This window comes from Sinocyclocheilus anshuiensis, unplaced genomic scaffold (genome assembly GCF_001515605.1).
Source record: "Sinocyclocheilus anshuiensis isolate Anshui unplaced genomic scaffold, SAMN03320099.WGS_v1.1 scaffold1346, whole genome shotgun sequence".
In the NCBI taxonomy this organism is placed as follows: Eukaryota; Metazoa; Chordata; class Actinopteri; order Cypriniformes; family Cyprinidae; genus Sinocyclocheilus; species Sinocyclocheilus anshuiensis.
The window spans coordinates 402,714-422,279 of NW_015555726.1; the positions used below are offsets into that span (position 1 = coordinate 402,714).

At 36.0% G+C, this 19,566-nt stretch overlaps 1 protein-coding gene and 1 pseudogene across 1 annotated transcript in view; one reads left to right on the forward strand and one right to left on the reverse strand.

Moving 5' to 3' along the window:
• The first annotated feature begins 239 nt into the window (after nucleotides 1-239).
• Nucleotides 240-14,576, forward strand: LOC107672665 (cytoplasmic dynein 1 intermediate chain 2-like; annotated as a pseudogene).
• A 59-nt stretch (nucleotides 14,577-14,635) lies between these two features.
• LOC107672646 (calcium-binding mitochondrial carrier protein Aralar2-like) overlaps nucleotides 14,636-19,566 on the reverse strand; it is an 8,667-nt gene continuing 3,736 nt past the window's right edge. Inside the window, exons 6-13 of the mRNA XM_016465933.1 lie at nucleotides 18,621-18,805; nucleotides 18,390-18,442; nucleotides 18,157-18,237; nucleotides 17,932-18,072; nucleotides 17,652-17,790; nucleotides 16,477-16,635; nucleotides 16,306-16,396; nucleotides 14,636-15,476 (exon numbers count right to left, since the gene is read on the reverse strand). Coding sequence (XP_016321419.1) covers nucleotides 15,269-15,476; nucleotides 16,306-16,396; nucleotides 16,477-16,635; nucleotides 17,652-17,790; nucleotides 17,932-18,072; nucleotides 18,157-18,237; nucleotides 18,390-18,442; nucleotides 18,621-18,805 — 1,057 coding nt within the window. The 3' untranslated portion in view covers nucleotides 14,636-15,268. The remainder of the gene's footprint in view (nucleotides 15,477-16,305; nucleotides 16,397-16,476; nucleotides 16,636-17,651; nucleotides 17,791-17,931; nucleotides 18,073-18,156; nucleotides 18,238-18,389; nucleotides 18,443-18,620; nucleotides 18,806-19,566) is intronic.

The following is a 19,566-nucleotide window of genomic DNA, read 5'->3' on the forward strand; positions in this document are numbered from 1 at the left end:
TAATTTTGTATATTTTTTGTTGGGTTTCCATTTATTTTGTATCTAAATGTTATTTAGATTATTTTGCATCTAATTGTAACCTTTTATTAAGTATCTGCGTCAGTAAATTATGTAGGGTTTATGCTGCGTGCAAAAGGCAGAAAAGTTCATCACTAATCAATCAAATGAAGGTGCGCTCTCTAGCGGTCAATTTATGCAACGTCTCGTCCGCTGTGATTGAGAAAAGCCCTTCACGGCACCCGTAGCCGCATCCCAGACTCAGCGCTGCCGCTGCTGTCACAACAAGAGGATAGTAAGTTATTAGTCAACTGACAGAAGAATAATCCTCTCCATAACGACTCCGAGCCGCTAACATTTTATTTCAAGTAAGAGTAATGTTTTTCTTGATTAACCAGTAGGGTTCTTGGTGTTTAGACTGCATTATTGTGTGTTTTTAATGGCGATGTTTCTTCATTGATTGCCGAGAGGCCGTCTGACGTGTGCGCTTCAACTCTCCTTTACATTATAACCTTATAAAATACCTTACTGAAATTAATTTAAAACAAAGCACAGGATGAATTCCTAATGCATTGTGTTTGTAAAACATCAATTTAAATGGTTTAGGGAAAAAAGAAACATAAATTCACAGCTGATGCAACCAGACAGATTATGTATTTAATGCACTTCAGACCAACAAATAATCTAATTAGATGTCATTAATGATCCCCTGAGCAATTATGATTCCAAACTGATGATCTTACGTTAGTTTGCGAGCTTTCACCGGGGTTTTTCGCTATGCAGCCATATCGACTGACCATCCGGGACTCTTTACAGGAGTGTATGTGTCTGTGTCTGTGTCTGTGTGTCTGTGTGTCTGTGTGTGAGTGAGTGAGTGAGTCTGTGTCTGTGTCTGTGTGAGTGTCTGTCTGTGTCTGTGTGTGAGATCATTGAACAAACTCTTCTCAGGCTACATGGGCATGGAGCTGTCTTTTAGTAAACATCAATAATCAATTATTTTATATTATGTAAGGTTATTGTGCATGAAGTAAATAACTTTGATATCTTATAAAAAAAAATTCAAGTACTGAAAACAGGGATGTGTGCCCATCTTAAAACTTAAAAACCTCATGCAATTCCAGTTCAGTGCCTGAATTTAATATAAAGTAGCACAGACACAGAATTATAATTCAAGTTTGAGTTTAAGGTAGTAGAATTTAAGAAATTAATATAACTATTGTAAGTAATAATGATTTTAATGTTTCATGTTTCAGAATGAATTACAGACAAACATGTTATTTTACACACAAGAGTATTTCCAGAAACATTAGACACAATTAATAACATTTTAAATGGATTCTAATGCATTCTACATGTGAGAGAATAAATTGCTATAATTAATCAATATGGTGTTATGAAAGCTGAAAATTCATGGACATCTGAGAAATAGACATCTGAAATTCTGAAATTGGTGTTAATTTTTATTGAATTTGTTTTTAAACCTTTATTAGACCTCTTCAAATAGCAAGCAGGCATTATCATTGTTCAACACAGACTCAGTAAATCCAAGCAGCATACAAACAAACAAATTAATTAATTCAATAATAAATACATACATAATATGGATCAAAAGGAGCCAGTTCTCAAATTCTGACCTTTGCCCAACTCTGAAACTCTAAAGTATATTTATGGGGGGGGGTGTTGTGGCCATCAGATGTGTGTGATATTCTCTGAATGGCCACTAGAGACTGCTCATGTAATATGAAACAGCATATGAAACATTAGAATAATAAATTATAATCAGGGTTATTATGGTTAACTGATAACTAAAATTAAAACCATAAAAAAAGTTACTTGAAATCCAGTTGTCTAATAAATCTGGCATTGTGTTGTGAATATTGTTGACTCTTTGACAAATAGCTTTGCTCCTCTTTTGTCGCTTTGGATAAAAGTGATAAAAGCGAAATGTATAAATCTAAATGAAAAAAAAAAATACTTTGCTGAAATAAAATTACTTTTGAAAAAAAAGTCAAATTAGTTAATTTTAGTAATAAACTGAACAAATATTTCCAAGTAATATTTCTCTTTTTTGTTTAGTTGAGCTTGAAGCATGAAATAACTAAAACTAATAAACAAAAATTTACAAAAAAACTCTATAGACATATTTAAAAAAAAGAACTAATAGAATTGCTAAAACTTAAATTGATAACAAAATATAAAAATAAAACCTAATTATAAAACCAACAAATCTGTAGTATTTCAAAGATACTAAAATATCACTGGTTATAATTATTTATAATTTTAATAATTATTGTTTTAACATTAAATTATTACTCATACCATTATCAAAACCACAGAAATATAAGCAGCAGCAAATAAATAAAATGTCTTATAATTTGTTGTTTTAAAGTGTTACCTGTTTCATTTTTGTAATTGTATAATGTCCCAATTAATACCACTACATACTGTATGCTGTGCAGTCTTTTGGGTTTACTGACAAACATCTAAAGGCTTTCTTTGCAAATACACCCACGAGACTTGATTTGATTTCAATCTGTTTGCAGAATGTCTGACAAAAGTGAGCTGAAAGCAGAGTTAGAGAGAAAGAAACAGCGACTGGCCCAGATCAGAGAGGAGAAGAAGAGGAAAGAAGAAGAACGTAAGAAGAAAGAGGTGAGCTGTGGTGGAACTGCAGGGATTTGATCTCTTTGTCTTTGTTATACTGAAACAACCTCTCTCTCTCTCGCTCTCTCTCTCTTTCAATTCAATTCAATTCAAAATTGCTTTATTGGCATGACTGTAAATGATACAGTATTGCCAAAGCTTAGTATACATGTACAAAAAGATAACAAATAATAATCGCCTCCATGGGTATGAAACAGCAAAGCAGCATGGGAAATTAAATTAGGCTTTTGTCTCTCATAAATGTTAGCATCAAGCATGCTTTTCTTACTAGTAAACTACAACCTAATGACAAAAAGGGGTCATATCGGAAGAATATATATATATATGTGTATATTCTGTCACTTTCAGAACTCAAAACCTCCTTTCCAGTGAGAAAAGACTATTTATAAATGGACCCTTTTCACAGACTGATGCATTTCCACTGTTATTAACATCATAAAACATAATAGCAAAATTTTTTTTTTTTTTAATTTTTAAAAAGTTCAGTGTACATTTATGTATGGAAGCCCATTTCCGCCACTGAATAAAAAATAAAAAAGGTAATTGTGACTATATCTCACAATTCTGACTTTATAACTTACAATTGCGAGTTAAAGTCCAATTTTGAGGAGGGGGGGAAGACTGATATGTTCTCAGAATTGCGAGTTTATATCACGCAATTATGAGAAAAAAAGTCTGAATTGTGAGATAAAAAGTCAGTTACCTTTTTTATTTTTTATTCAGTGGCGGAAACGGGCTTCCATATTTATGACACTATACTTTGTGTTATATATTGCACTGGCATTACATTACAGAAACTAGTTAACACTGCTGTGTGAATGTTGAGTGTTGATATTTTTTCCTCTTTTGGAAAGTTATAGAAATGCGTTTGGCGGACTGGAAATGTGAAAAGGGTCCATGACCTGTTCTGAACTTCTTCAACATTTTTCTGTTCATCAGACAGATTTACATATTAACACACACCTTACGTGTTTACATGTTAAAGGGATAGTTCACCCAAAAATGAAAATTCTGGCATCATTTACTCACCCTCCACTCGTTTCATACCTGTATGAGTTTCTTTCTTCTGCTGAACACAAAAGAAGATATTTTGAAGAATCTTGGTGAATAAACAGTTGATGGTAGCCATTGACTTCCATTGTATCTCTTTCTATAATATGTAAGTCAATGGCTACCGTCAACTGTTTGGTTACTAACATTCTTCAAAATATCTTCTAAACAGGTTTGGAAAACATGAGGGTAAATGATGAGCGTATTTTCATTTTTGGGTGAACTCTCCCTTAAATCACAGCTGTGTCGCTGTGAGATAATAAGCAGAAAACTGGATACCAGTTATTATTCCTTAAAAAACATATGATATGACCTATTTAAACCTGCCTAAGCTGGTTTATCCTGACCACCTGACAGAAACCTAAAACCTTAAAATAAACTCATTTGTTTAGTGTGTTATCCATTTCCTCTGGTTTCAATGTTCATTATTTCTTCATTCTTCATGAATTAATTTGGTTTGGTTTGGACTGAGCACTGATCTCTTTTTAACGCATGTGGATCCTGCATGAATATTAACCACTGTCCTTTTTGTCTTCTTTTTTTTTTTTGCTCAATCCTCTTTGTTGCTGCTGCTTCATCGTGATTATTACACCACCCTGCTCTCGCTTGTTGTTGCTTACCTACTTTTTTATTTTCATGTTTTTTTGCTCTTTTTTTATTTCGAACACCCCCTTGGGTTTGCTTGCGCATGTGGATGTGTGTGTGTGCGTAGTGCAACCTCTGCATGTGGTAACAGAAGATACGTGTCTGTTTCACTATTTAGTCCCCCCTCCCATGTCCCCCTCTGCCAAATCAGTGGGCACACCCAGCGAAACAGGCAGCCAGGACTCAGGAGACGGCGGCACGGGGCCGAGGTGAGACACACACGTGTACACTGACATCAGAAATACATTTATATCAACATAACTGTATATACACTACCATTTAGACGTTTGGGGCCAGTAAGATTTAAAAAAAAAAAAACAATTACTACTTTTGTTCAACAAAGATGCGTTAAATTGATCAAAAGTGACTTTAAAGACATTTATATTTCTATCTCAAACAGTTTTTTTTACTTTCTATTTATCAACGAATCATAAAAAAATAATTCTACTAAAATATGAAGCAGCACAACTGTTTTCAACATTGATAATAATCAGAAATGTTTCTTGAGCATCAAATCATCATATCAGAATGATTTCTGAAGATCATGTGACACTGAAGACTGGAGTAATGATGCTGAAAATACAGCTGCGCATCACAGAAATAAATTACATTTTACAATATATTCGCATAGAAAACTGGCTTTTAAATTGCAATCATTTTTCACAATATTACGATTTCTACTGTGTTTTTGATCAAATAAATGCAGGTTTGGTGAGCAGAAGAGACTTCTTTCAAAAACATTAGAAAATCTTAATGACCCCAAACGTATGAACGGTGATGTAGTTCATTTTGCTTGAAATTCTATTAAAATATAGTTTATACTTTAAAATACTACGTGATAATGCCTGTTTTTGGATAATTAACTGAATTAAATAATTTACAAAATAATGATTCTGCATCCTATTTTTTTTTCTTCATTATTCATGACATAAATTATTAAAAAACAGCTTCGCAATGCAAAACATAGATTTGAATATGTTGCCTGGCAAACTTAAATAACTAGGACAACTAAACTTTGCTTCACGCTCTGTATTTCACATTCCCTCATGTTTCACTGTAAAAATGTTTTCATTATGTTTTAACATCTTTTCATCTTTTTTCCCCATTCTTATAATCTGTCACACATTTTTTATTACATTTTATTAAATGGTTTGCATTTTCAGAAACTCAAAATTATTTTCTTTATTAGTAATTTCTTTCAAAGTGTTGGAAAAAGTGCAATAAACTCGTCACTGCATGCTGACACTATTTTTTTTTTAGTGTATCAAAATTTCAACGATTACACACAGTACATTAAGAAAGTGTTCATATACTTTTTCACATCTTGAAAAACTGAAAATAAAAATCTTTAAAGCTTTTTTTTTAAGCATAAGTCCTATCATAATGTTAAAACACATGAAAAAGAAGGGATTTTAATACTTTCTCCCACGGTGGACCTGGTACACCAAAAACAGTCGACACATTTCAACCATCACATGTTTAAAACGCCAAGCCCTAATAAACACAGACGTGCAGATAAACTTTATTATATTACAAATGTGAGTTTCTCTGTATTGTATTGTGTAGTATGTGAAGCTCATCTGAAGCGTGTGTGTGCATGCACAAGTATATTAGTGTATAACAGCTCCTCTTATAACTGCTCTCCCGTGTAACTGTCTGCATGCGTGTCTGCCTGCGTGTGTGTGTGTGTGTGTCTCTAACAGGACTCTTCATTGGGACTCTGACCCCTCTACTCTACTGCTCCATTCAGACTCTCAGCTCGGGTACTGCTGTCTCTCTCTCTCTCTCATTAACCATCACTCCTGCTGCACTTTACCTGCGTTCTCTCCTTCTGTTACCTGCCACTCCTTCATTTATCCTTCTGTCAATCTTGATGTCTTGCTTTTTTTTCATGGATGGTCATGATGAACCATTGTGTGAAAACGATGTGATTTACATGTCCCTTCAACACCCCTAGCTAAATGCCGTCTAACTATCTTAAAGGTATTTTCTTCAGAATTTAAAAATTGTTTTCGAACATGTTTCCATCAGACTCCTCCTGCTTGTCATTAAACAGAGAGTCCAGGAAGAGTGACCCATGATTTGTCAATATAACTGTACAATCTTATTTACTGTTGGAAAGCATTCAGACATCATACTTTTGCTATATTTATCTTTTCTGACCAACATGGAATGTTCCTTGTGTAACATACAGCATTAAAACTATATTTAGTTGAGCATTTACTTCATAAGGCTCCCTCAACCTTTTATTTTGACATCCTTGCACAGGTTCAAGCCTCCCATAAACCTGTAATTCACATACTGACTTTGTGAACATGTTATCACACCTCAGCAGATGAAATTGTATTAATTTCTGGGTTTTCTGCGTGCTGTTTTTTTGTTTATTTATTCGTTTAAAAAATGTAGTTATTTATTATATCACATTTATTTATTAGTTTTAATTTTGTAATTATTTTTCACAAATAAATTGTAATTAAATAATTAATTTTAATTAATGAATGTACTATTTATTTATTATTTTTAATTTGTGTTTTATTATTTTTTTGTAATTAATTTATTTAATTATTTATTGTTTTTACTGTTTCATTTTTGTAATTAATTTGTTTGTTGTTTATCATTTATTTTAATTCATTAATTTAGATATTTATTATTTTTCTTTTTTTAAATAGTTGTTTATTTATTTTTAATTTAATTATTTATTGTTTTTCATTGAATTACTCAATATTTGTAATTAATGAAAACATTTTTTTTTTCATTTAATTATTTGTTATTACAGTATCCCACAGTCTTTTTTTGGTCTTAACATAAGCATCTGTATTTTCTGCAGATGTGGCCCGCTGAAGTTGGGCATGTCGAAGGTCACGCAGGTGGATTTCCCGCCCAGAGAGCTGGTGTCGTACACAAAAGAGACCCAGACGCCCACACAGACTCATCACAACGACAGTAAACCACACACACACACGCTGCTTTTCTTTAATGCATCAGTGTGCGAATGAAACTGAACTCCTTCACTGCTGTCGGTAGATGAGGAAGAGGAGGAGGATTTGGCAGTGATGCAGCCTGCTCTGGAGCATCAAGAGGAGAAAGACTCTCAGAAAGAGGAAGAGGAAGGTAGTGCTCTCAAACATAGTTAGACGTGAAATCCAGCTGAGTTGCAGCTTTTCAACTGCTGAAGGAAACTGTTTCTGTGTGTAGCGCCCCCTCATGAGCTGACGGAGGAAGAGAAGCAGCAGATTCTTCACTCGGAGGAGTTTGTGACTTTCTTTGACCACAGCTCTCGTATCGTGGAGCGCGCTCTCTCTGAGCAGGTGGACGTGTTTTTCGACTACAGCGGACGAGACCTTCAGGATAAAGAGGGGTGAGTGTGTTTATCTGTTAGCAGATGTGGTTTGTCTCTGGTGTGCGATGTGTCATTTGTTGTTGTGGAATTGTGTTTGTTTCAGAGAGTCTCAGGCTGGAGCCAAACTCTCCCTGAACAGACAGTTTGCAGACGAGCGCTGGTCTAAACACAGAGTCGTCACCTGTCTCGACTGGTCACCGCAGGTACGTGATCATGCAAACTTTGTTCTGTGACTGCTTTTTATGACTATTCCAGTGAAGTTTCCCTCTCTTGTCCTGTTTTCTGTCCTTCCCATCAGTACCCAGAGCTGCTGGTGGCGTCATACAGCAGTAATGAAGACGCTCCACATGAGCCCGATGGTGTGGCTCTCGTCTGGAACATGAAATATAAGAAAACCACACCGGAATATGTCTTCCACTGCCAGGTGATGAGCTTAATGCATATCTCTGTGAAAGATATGCATTAAATAATGTAAATTATTGTTTTGTCTTGGCATTATTCTGGTCTTGTCCTCAAGAGCACATCTTATTTATCTCATGAAAATTAAAAAGATTGTAAATCAGACTGGGACTTTTATTTTTGCCATAGAAATAAGTTGAGAATCGTTGAGAAACATAATAATGATGATGATAATAAATTATTACGTTAAAAAGAATAAATATTTAAAAATTAATCAATGAGTTAACCAAGCGGTTTGGATGGATGGATGGATTAATTTAAATAAATACATTAAAAATAATAAACAATTAAATAATAAATAATATAAATTGTAAAAAATCAGTTAATTAAAATAGAGCACAAGTTTGAGGATGGATGGATGAATTAATTAAAATAAAATAAAATAAAATAAAATAAATAATTAATTAAAAGAGCACAAGAATTTTGGAAAATGGATGGATGATTAATTCAAATGAATTCAATGCATAAATGAAAGAATAAATAAAGACATACATACATATACATACAAACAAGCAAGCACACAGTAAACCTAAACATTCTTCAATATATATCTGCTGAGAGGTGATAATATGTCCACAAAGTCAATATGTGAACAGAAGGTTAAGAAAGTGCATGCTAAAATAAATGTTTTGAATATTAGTAATTTGGTCAGTTTATTTGATAAAATATTATGTCTCATGGAATATGTGTGTTCAGTCTGCAGTGATGTCAGCAGCGTTTGCACAGTTTCATCCTAATCTGGTGGTTGGAGGCACGTACTCGGGGCAGATCGTCCTGTGGGACAACCGCAGTAACAAACGCACCCCTGTACAGAGGACGCCGCTCTCCGCCTCGGCTCACACGGTACACACAGACAAACACCTCCTCATCTGCATCATCCTCATCATCTTCATCTGCACTGTTCTCAATCCTCTGTGTGTCTGCAGCACCCGGTGTACTGTGTGAATGTGGTGGGGACGCAGAACGCTCACAATCTCATCAGCATCTCCACTGATGGCAAGATGTGCTCCTGGAGTCTGGACATGCTGCCGCAGTAACAAACGCACCCCTGTACAGAGGACGCCGCTCTCCGCCTCGGCTCACACGGTACACACAGACAAACACCTCCTCATCTGCATCATCCTCATCATCTTCATCTGCACTGTTCTCAATCATCTGTGTCTGTGTGTCTGCAGCACCCGGTGTACTGTGTGAATGTGGTGGGGACGCAGAACGCTCACAATCTCATCAGCATCTCCACTGACGGCAAGATGTGCTCCTGGAGTCTGGACATGCTGACCACGCCGCAGGTAACACAGCTCATGTGAAACACAGCTCATGTGAATATGATGTGAATTAGCATAGCTAGCTAAATGCTGTCTAACTATTTTAAAGGTCATTTCTGCAGAAATAAAAAAATTAATGTTTTTGAACATGTTTCCATCACCCTCCCGAAAGCATTCAGAAACTCATCAACAGATGGATTTTTAGGAATTTTTAGGTTTCCTGTGTTATTTATTTGTTGTTTTAATTTAATGTATTTTTTAATTTAACTATTTATTGTGTAATTAATTAATTTATTTCAATTATTTATTAATAAATTATGTATTTAGTTATGTTTTTCATTGGTTTTTAATTAATTTATTTATTTATAATTAATTTATTTACTTATTTTAATTCATTTATTTATAATTTATAGATTGTTAGTTACCTCTTATTTATTTATTTTTAATTAATTTAATTAGGTAACACACACAAGGCCTCTAGATAAACTACTGTTCAAAAGTTTGGGATCAGTAAGTTCTTTAGTAAGTTTTATATATTTTTTTTAATTACTTTTATTCAACAATGGCACATTAAACTGATCAAAAGTGATAGTAAAAATTCAAATAAATGCTGTTTTTTTCAAAAACATAAAAAAAATCTTACCGACCCACACTTTTCGCAGGCAGTGCATAAACTGATAAACCATATATACCTTGAATGCAATACAAGTCATTTTGGAAAAAAGTATCTGCCAAATGCATTAATATAAAAATTCTATGATTTCTAAAAATGTCAACAAAACAAAAACAGAGCCATTCATTGTCTCTCATTCATCCAGTCACACAACAGCAGTCAAACTCACGGGTCTGTGTGTGTGTGTGTGTGTGTGTGTGTGTGTGTGTAGGACAGTTTGGAGCTCGTGTTCAAACAGTCCAAGTCAGTGGCCGTCACCTCCATGTCATTTCCTCTGGGTGACGTCAATAACTTTGTGGTGGGCAGTGAGGATGGGTCCGTCTACACTGCCTGCAGACACGGCAGGTGAGTGTGTGAGCGCTGATGTGATTGTGTCTGTTTCACATCTGCACAAGTGGTTTATATTGGTGCTGTGTGTGTGTGTGTGTGTGTGTGTTGTAGTAAAGCGGGCATCAGTGAGATGTTTGAGGGTCATCATGGACCAATCACAGGCCTCGACTGCCACACAGCGGCAGGACCGGTCGACTTCTCTCACCTGTTTGTCACTTCCTCTTTTGACTGGACCGTCAAACTCTGGAGTACCAAGGTGCCAAACACACTACTGATATAAACACTACAAACATTGTTTATACACTAATATAGTATTTATTAATCATTTGAATTACCCTTTATTTTAGTTTTAATTTTCATTTTAGTTCATTTGAGTAATTTTGTTAAAGTATGTTTTGTCATTTCTATTATTTAGTTTAACTTTATTTTTATTTCCTTTTTAGTATTTTTAGTACTTAAACTTATTTTATTACAGATTCAAATTTTCCTTTACATTTACAAGTTTAGGTTTTCACCTTGTATTTATATTTGATGTTATTTCTGCTTTATTTTAATGAACACAAATTATTTTTAATAGTTTCAATTCAAAGCGCTGGTCTGTTTGTGTCTCTCCTGACAGAACAATACGCTTTAATTTATTTTTATTTCATATTTTAGTACTTCAACTTATTTTATTCCAGTTTTTATTGAATATTTATATTTGATTTCAGTTTAATTTAATTTTATCTTTATTTCAATTAACAATTTCATTTTTATTTAGTTAGTTAGTTAGCAATAACTACACTGGTCTGTTTGTGTCTCACCTGACAAAACCACTTTATTTTTATTTCAGTTTTAGTTTGAGCAATTTTGGAACTTTAAATTTAGAACCTTAACTTAAACGTAAAGTTTTTTTGTTTTGTTTAAGTTTTAATATTTTTATGCAATATCTGCTATTTCAATGAACGAAAGCAATATTTAATAGCTTTAGTCAACAATAACGCTGAACGCTGGTCTGTCTGTGTCTCTCCTGACAGAATAATAAGCCCTTGTACTCTTTCGAGGATAATTCAGACTACGTGTATGACGTCATGTGGTCTCCCACACACCCCGCACTGTTTGCCTGCGTGGACGGGGTCGGACATTTGGACCTGTGGAACCTCAACAACGAAACAGAGGTACAAAAATCTCCTAGAAATATAATCTGAACAAATCCACAAGTCTTGAATGAATGATTATCTGCTGCTTCAGGTTCCCACAGCGAGCGTGACGGTGGAGGGAAACCCCGCGCTGAACCGTGTGCGCTGGGCTCATTCGGGACGAGAGGTGGCTGTCGGCGACTCTGAGGGCCAGGTGCACATTTATGACGTCGGAGAGGTGAGGATGCAATTAAATACAGTTAAATGAACTTCTGCAACTGTGGTCTGTCATTAAAACACGTCTTGTTTTCTCTACAGCAAATCTCAGTGCCGCGGCAGGACGAATGGACGCGCTTGAGGACGCTTTCAAAAATACAATTAAATGAAGTTCTGCAGCTGTGGGCATTGAAACACATTTATAGTTTTTCCTGCAGCAAATCTCAGTGCCGCGGCAGGACGAGTGGACGACTGTTTGCCTGCGTGGACGGGGTCGGACATTTGGACCTGTGGAACCTCAACAACGAAACAGAGGTACAAAAATCTCCTAGAAATATAATCTGAACAAATCCACAAGTCTTGAATGAATGATTATCTGCTGCTTCAGGTTCCCACAGCGAGCGTGACGGTGGAGGGAAACCCCGCGCTGAACCGTGTGCGCTGGGCTCATTCGGGACGAGAGGTGGCTGTCGGCGACTCTGAGGGCCAGGTGCACATTTATGACGTTGGAGAGGTGAGGACGCTTTCAAAAATACAATTAAATGAAGTTCTGCAGCTGTGGGCATTGAAACACATTTATCGTTTTTCCTGCAGCAAATCTCAGTGCCGCGGCAGGACGAGTGGACGCGGTTTGTGCTCACGCTCACCGAGATCAACGAGAACCGCGAGGACGTGGAGGAACTGGCTGCTCAACGATTGGCTGCATGATCACCATAGCAACCCCTGCTGACCAATCACGTTTCCTCTGCATTTGCATATCTCCACCCTCGCTGAAGTTATTTTAGTGACCGGCTCTTTTTTTAATTCTAGAGACAAATGGATTATTTCAGAAAGCAAGACTTTGCTATTAACAACTGAAGCACTTAGTGTTGCTAAACATTTTGAAGTAATAATATCACATCTATTTCCAGGATTAGAGGCTGATTTGGAGGAAAGGGAGGATTGATTGCTGTACTGCAGCACTAACACTACCAATATGCAAACTATTGTACAGCATCTTTAGATACTGAAGTAACCTGAGTAACAGGAGAAATGTGTTTTTAAAGCGGTGGAATATTTTTAACATTCCCTTCTGGATAAACCTTCACTTTATTGGATTATTTATAGCTTTTTAACAAATACATTTTGTTTTTAGCTCATAAAGACTGAACGCACAATTGTAATAACCAAATCAGCACACTATTCAATATGTAACTCAGTTCTTACTTCTGAATGCCTTAAAGCTTATTTCATAACACACACACACACACACACACACACACAAGTATCCACAATCTTCCATCACACAGCATTGCCCTCTTGGTGCTTGTTTATTCCAGCGCTTATGACTGAAAAATCTTTTTCCCTTTGCAAAACATTGGTAGAAATCTATAGATCACGGTTTTAAAAATGTCCCATGATTTGTCATTTCAAAAGGGCTGGGAGAAAAACCGTGGTCCTTTGATTAGCATTAACCTAAAACCTCCCTTTGGCACATATTTAGACTAATAGACTGTTATTATTTTGCCATTTATTTTATGAAGACATATTTCCTTTAACAGTTAAGCAAGTAGTTAATAGCCAGCTTGACAACATCTGCATCCTGTTATATTTATGTATTTTTACCATTTTAATCTGTAATTTTACATATTTATTTGTCATTTGAATTTAGTGACCTCCCAGCCAATAATGCGACTGCTCTTGCAGAAATTTTAAATATTTCAGTTGATTCATTATCTGTGGATTTTATTAGTATTTATGTAATTTGTGTATTTTTCTTGATATTGTATACGCAGCATTATTGAGTGACAAAATCTCAAGACCTAAAACCGCTTCCCTTTTACATTCATATAACGTGTAGTGTAAAATCGTAACAAATATTGGCTTTTAGTAATGTTTTTAATGGATTTATATCAAACTTGGACTAAAAATATTGTGGCCAATTAAAGGGTTCAGAACATCTAAAATGAAAATGTACTCGATAAAAAACTTGAGCAGTCCAGAAAGTCAAACCTGCCTTAATCTAGACAAATCTTCTGAACCAAAGCTGGTGTGTTTTTGTCTGTTTCTATTGAGTGTTGTTTTTCTGAAATGAAGGAAGCTCTGGATACTTGACTCAGTATCTGACATCTGAACACATCCATCAGGGTCCCACGCTCAAACAAACACAGATCAGATCAGATCATGGAAATTATAAAAGCACTATATTAACAACTCCAGGAAAGTTGTGTAAATAAAATTTATTTAGCTTCTTTAGTTTCTATAGTTTGGGTTGTCATAGTTATGTGCTTTTGGCTAATGATTAATTGTTAAATAATTATGAACAATTTAATAGCAACAGCTTAATACCCATACACAGTTAATGGGTTAATTTATTCATAATGAATATGAAACATTCATAACTACACATGACAATGACAATATTAAAAATTATTAAAAGCATTTTAAAATATTTTAGGCATTTCAAATGCATATTTATTCACATTTGCTTAAAATTCCCTTATTTGGATATGATTGGACTTTCAAAAGCACATTGAGCAGTCAAAAAAATCAATTACATCAGTCTTGACAAGCCTAACCATATGCAAAATATTTCCTCAGCTAGAAGTTGTGCCTTGTGCATGCATCTTTTTAAATCCAGTAAATATGAATGCCTGGCAACATCATAGGAAATCCATTGGTCAAATTGTGTGGGATCCCTGATATACATGACCAGGACAAGTGTGTTGATCTTGCATGTGTGTTCGGTCCTCCAACGACTTCACTAACTCACTTTATCCGACCTCTTTTGTAACTTGCAGTAATAAACTCAATAAAACCTTCACAAACTAGAAATAAAATTGAACTGTATTGATTTATTTCCATAAAATACAAGAATGAATTGCTTTTAAATAATTTTCTACATTTCAAATCAACCGTGCTTGCTCCGATCAATCAGTCAAGTTTTGAAACCTCTGTACATCAGTCAGTGTGATGCAGACAGAGAGAGAGAGACACATCTCTGTGAGTGAGATGCACATGTATATACAGTACATGTGCAAGCTACGCAAAGCCTATTGAGCAAATGAAGAGCGCTACAGCATGCTTCGGTCACATCAATACATCATAATCATGAGATTAAAACTCAAAAGCAGCAAATGTGCATCTTGGGGATCAGAGGAACACAAAAACAACAGTACGTGTCATGGTTTTCCTTTCAGGAGTGTTTCATGAAAAGCTCTTTAGCTTTCGTTTCAGTGGCTGATGAGAGCCCTTGTTAGGTATTTCCCTGTAAGTGTTGCTTTAGGTCTCGATCGGTGTGGCAGACATCTACCCTGTGCTTCAGAAAACACACTAACACTGAGCTTTAACCAGTGTTCTTCATCAAAACTGAGGCACTGATATGGGTTAAAGCAACCAGACTCTGAAAATTAGTATAATTTCCCATGTCCCCCACCTAAAAAAAAAAAGTGTGTGAAATGTAGGCAAATGTACTGCGGGAGGGAGGCATGCAGCCACTGGAGGACAAGGCTGTGGTGGGCGGGGCATGACTTTACGAAGCGCCATCTTGTTCCTTGGGCGTTTCGGAGTGAATGGCCGTGACCCCGGAGGATTTGAACTTGGGCAGGTGCAGTCCGAACTTGTTCTCCACGCCGGCGAAGGTGGCGGCTGCCAGATGGTAACCGCCGACGTGCTCAGAACTGACAGGAGGAAGCTCAGAGATCCGGGATTTGGGCGTTGGTTCAGAACCAGCAGGGCGGCTGGAAGGGGAAGAGAAGAAGAGTTTTGTTCTTACAGCAGATGCTTATCCAAAGTGCCATATTTCTCAGTTGTTTGATCATTTCCACTGAATTAAATGCTTTACCAAGTGCAACAACACCCTTTCTCCAAGAAAAAGAAGACCATTATCAGAAAACCTTTTTTTGGCCAAGTAATAGAGTCCATCAACAAACATTCTTATGTATTCTATCAAATTTCATTACATACATTAAAAATCTGTACTATTTTTTTAAATGATTTTGAATGAAGTCTCTTTTGCTCACATAAGACAAGGCTGTATTTATTTGATCAAAAATACAGTAAAAACAGTAATATTGTGAAATATTACAGTTTAAAATAACTGGTCTATTTGAATACAATGAAAAATGTAATTTATTGCTGTGATCAAAGTTGAATTTTCAGCATCATTACTCCAGGCTTCAGTGTCACATGATCTTCAGAAATCATAATAATATGCTGATTTGCTGCTCAAGAAACATTTCTGATTATTATCAATGTTGAAAACAGTTTCTTTCAAAATGAAAAATCTTACTGACCTCAAATGAATATATGAATCTAACATTTTAGCCATTTTAATGGTTTGTAGCAGCAACATTGGCACATTAATAAAGATTTCAAATGATGAGCAAAAACACTTGTGTATATCAGCTATTTTATAGCAACCTTGAATGAAGCTCATCCATCAGATATTATATCGCCTAATCTTTCTGATTTACAAGCATGATGTGTGAATCTTCTTCTCATAAGATGTTACTTCACATTTTCTGCCGTCATGCAGTAAAAAGTGTGCTTAACATGATCAGCACTTACTGTCCTCCAAAGTCAACGTAGAACCATCGCTGCAGGAGCTCGTAGGTCACCAGAGTCACACCGAACTGAGGGGACGAACGGAACACACGAGCTACAGAGAACAGAGAGAGGACTGAGTGAGTATGGATGTGACTAATGATATCAGTGTCGTGTGTGTGTGTGTGTGTATACCTCCAGCTCCCTTCCACAGAGCTCGGAAACCTTCCTCGTTTAAGATCTTCCTGAAGCAGTCGATCACTCCAGAGTAAGTCGTCTGACCGGCGCGGGCAGCCACCTGTAGTCGTGTTTTGATGACATCAGCAGGGGTGACAAGCGAAGCAGCCGGGATACCTGTAAAATAAAAACATCCAGACATCTACTAATACATGAAAGAAAATCTCTGATCTGCAATAGAAAATCTAGTCTTATCATGCATGACACATTCATATATGTTATTTTAAGGGAAAATATGATTTGTCTGACATTTCAAATTCTGAAATCATGAACTGTTCTTGTTCCATATTATTTTCCAATGAACATCAAATTGTTCAGAAATATGACACATCATTTAAGTTACATGCACTGTGGATGTGTGTTTGAAAAAAGTATTGGAAGATCTGTTCTTCCATGTTATAGCGTAAAAAAAAAAGAAAAAATAGAGTATGAACTTGGTTCTGTGTATCGGTTGTTGATTGTGAGATGTGGAAAATTGAAGGCAGATGAATGCAAGCTTGAAGATGGGGTTTAAGAAAACTAAGTCGTCCAGCATACGTCATCTTTTTCCTCAGAAGATCGAGCTCAGACATTTTGATTAAAGTGAAAAATTAGATGTATACATAAATTATTTATTCACAATAAGATCAATATTATGCATTTAAAAATATGTAGGGTGCATTTTAATTTCATGAAAGTTAAAAAAGTAAAAAATAATAATTAAAAATAGAATAAAATGGTTATTTTAACACACTGGTAGCCTTCAGTCATTTTACAAATGAAATTTTGAATTCATAATATTTTTTTACTTTATCAGAATGTTATTGTACTTGGTGACTTTTGTGGCACTTGCTATGTGAACACTAAAAAAATCATGGACACGACTGGAAAAAAAATAGTAACTTTTTAAATGAAAATCAATGAAATTCATGATAAATTCGAAAAATACAAAGCAATTTTTGGGGGTACAATCTTCAAATCAGCCATGACACGGAAAAAAGCACACAGCAATGAAGGGGATAAACTCTAAAACAAGAGCAAAATAAACCCTCACTCACTCACACATACAGTATGTGTGTGCTTGTGTGTGTACAGTCCTTAACTTAACTGGGTGGGTCAGCATCACAAAGTTCAAGCGAGAGTCATGTTCTGACCTGCGATGGCTCCAGCGGTCAGCAGCTGCAGAGGCCCCACCCTTCCATCCTCATCTGCCATACTTGCCTTCGTATGGGCATAAACGGGGAAATAGATGGCAGAGAAGGGGATATCACGCAGGAAACAAGCCTTCGCACCCTAAGGAGGACAACCAGTAACATTTATGTGTTAAAGTTTACACCAAGTCATCAATTGTAATCTGACGGCGATTCAGGAATAGTGAGTTACAATGTCAAATTTGGTTGGATACAACGTTTTAAAGATAGACGCTTTCCCCACCTTGTAGAGGCCAAAGAAGCCAAGGTCTCGGACCACACTGAGCGCGCTCACTCTGGGGCCAGTAGTGATCTCACCGGCGACCTGCAGACGAATCTTAACAATTTCCAGAGGATTGGTGAAGATAACCTGTGACCCACCGGCCTGGAAAAACAAGACACAGAAAGTTTAGACATTTAAGTACAACATAACCCAGTTTAACAGTTCTGTGCAGTTTATTATACTCACACATCCACCAGCGAGAATCTCAGCAGCCAGAGGTATTGTATCTTCTTTTGTGGTAAATTTGTCTCTCATAAAGTCATTCACCTGGAAGACAGATACAGAGAGACTCGTATAATTGGCTTAAGGCTGATTTATACTTCTGCGTCGAACCTACGCCGTAGCTTTTACGCCGTAGGCTATGCATCAGTGTCATCTGTTCAGAAACAGCTTTCTACAGGATGTTTAATGACACTCACAGTGAGCTTGATGGCTTTTTCTGGAGCCACTCCGATTAGCTGGGGTAGAAGACCTGTAGGGGAAACACACACACACACACACACACACACACACACACACACACAGACAGACAGACAGACAGAAGAGCAGGAAGAAAAGAAAGTGAGATCAAGGTTAGGAAAGCTGAAGACAAACACTTTATTTCATTTCGTTCTTCTGAAGCAGCGATGATAGCATAAGACAAATCCAACCTCTATAAAAACCGAAGACGCCCTCGTATCGCAGGACTTTCTTGGCGCAGTCAAAGCTGTTCTTGTACATGAGCTCTCCTACGAAGGAGCCGGTAGAGCGCTGGTTCTGCATACGGGTCTTGACCAGGTCTATGGGGTACACAGCTGTGGCACCAGTGGCTATAAACACACACACACACAGGATAAATTACATTTCAATCAAGTGTAATTACTAGGGATGTTCATTTTAACCGGTTAACCGTTAACCGACCATATAGAATTTTGATCAATTAATACAATCAGTTAAACGGTTTAAAAAGTCTTTTGTTTCCCCAGTAATTTATCAAAATATATAAAAAGATTTGTTGCATGGTTAAAATACGCTACGCGTATAAAAAAAAAGTAGTTTTTTAGGGAAAAAAAAAAAGTCGCATTTTATTATTTCATTCAGAAATAGGCCTAATGCGGACGCAAAATGTTTACAAACATTGTAATAAACACTGTAAACATAGCTAGGCTATTTTAGTTCCCCTCACTCCACAACAAATCGTTTGCTGCTTTTTGCGCATGTAAAATTAATCCCCGGGAAACAAATGTTAGTATTTTTAAAGGGGTCACAGACACTTATCCTTTCTAATTTAATTCAATTCTAATTTAAAATAATCTTGTCAGTTAACGGTTAAATAATCGGTTAACGAGCGTCGGCTGTCGGTTAGGAAAAATAACCGAAATGAACATCCCTAGTAATTACATATATACTCATCCATGTAAACCAGAAAACCTTGTGCATTTAAAGAGGCCATGGAAAACAAGATCGGTCTTGTTCTTTCTGAAATTCTGTTCGTTTTGAAATTCTTGTTGATTTGAAAATACAGTAAAATCAGTACTACTGCGAAACATTATTGCAATTTAAAAGAACTGTTTTCTATTGTAATATATTTTAAAATGTAATTTATTCCAGTGATCA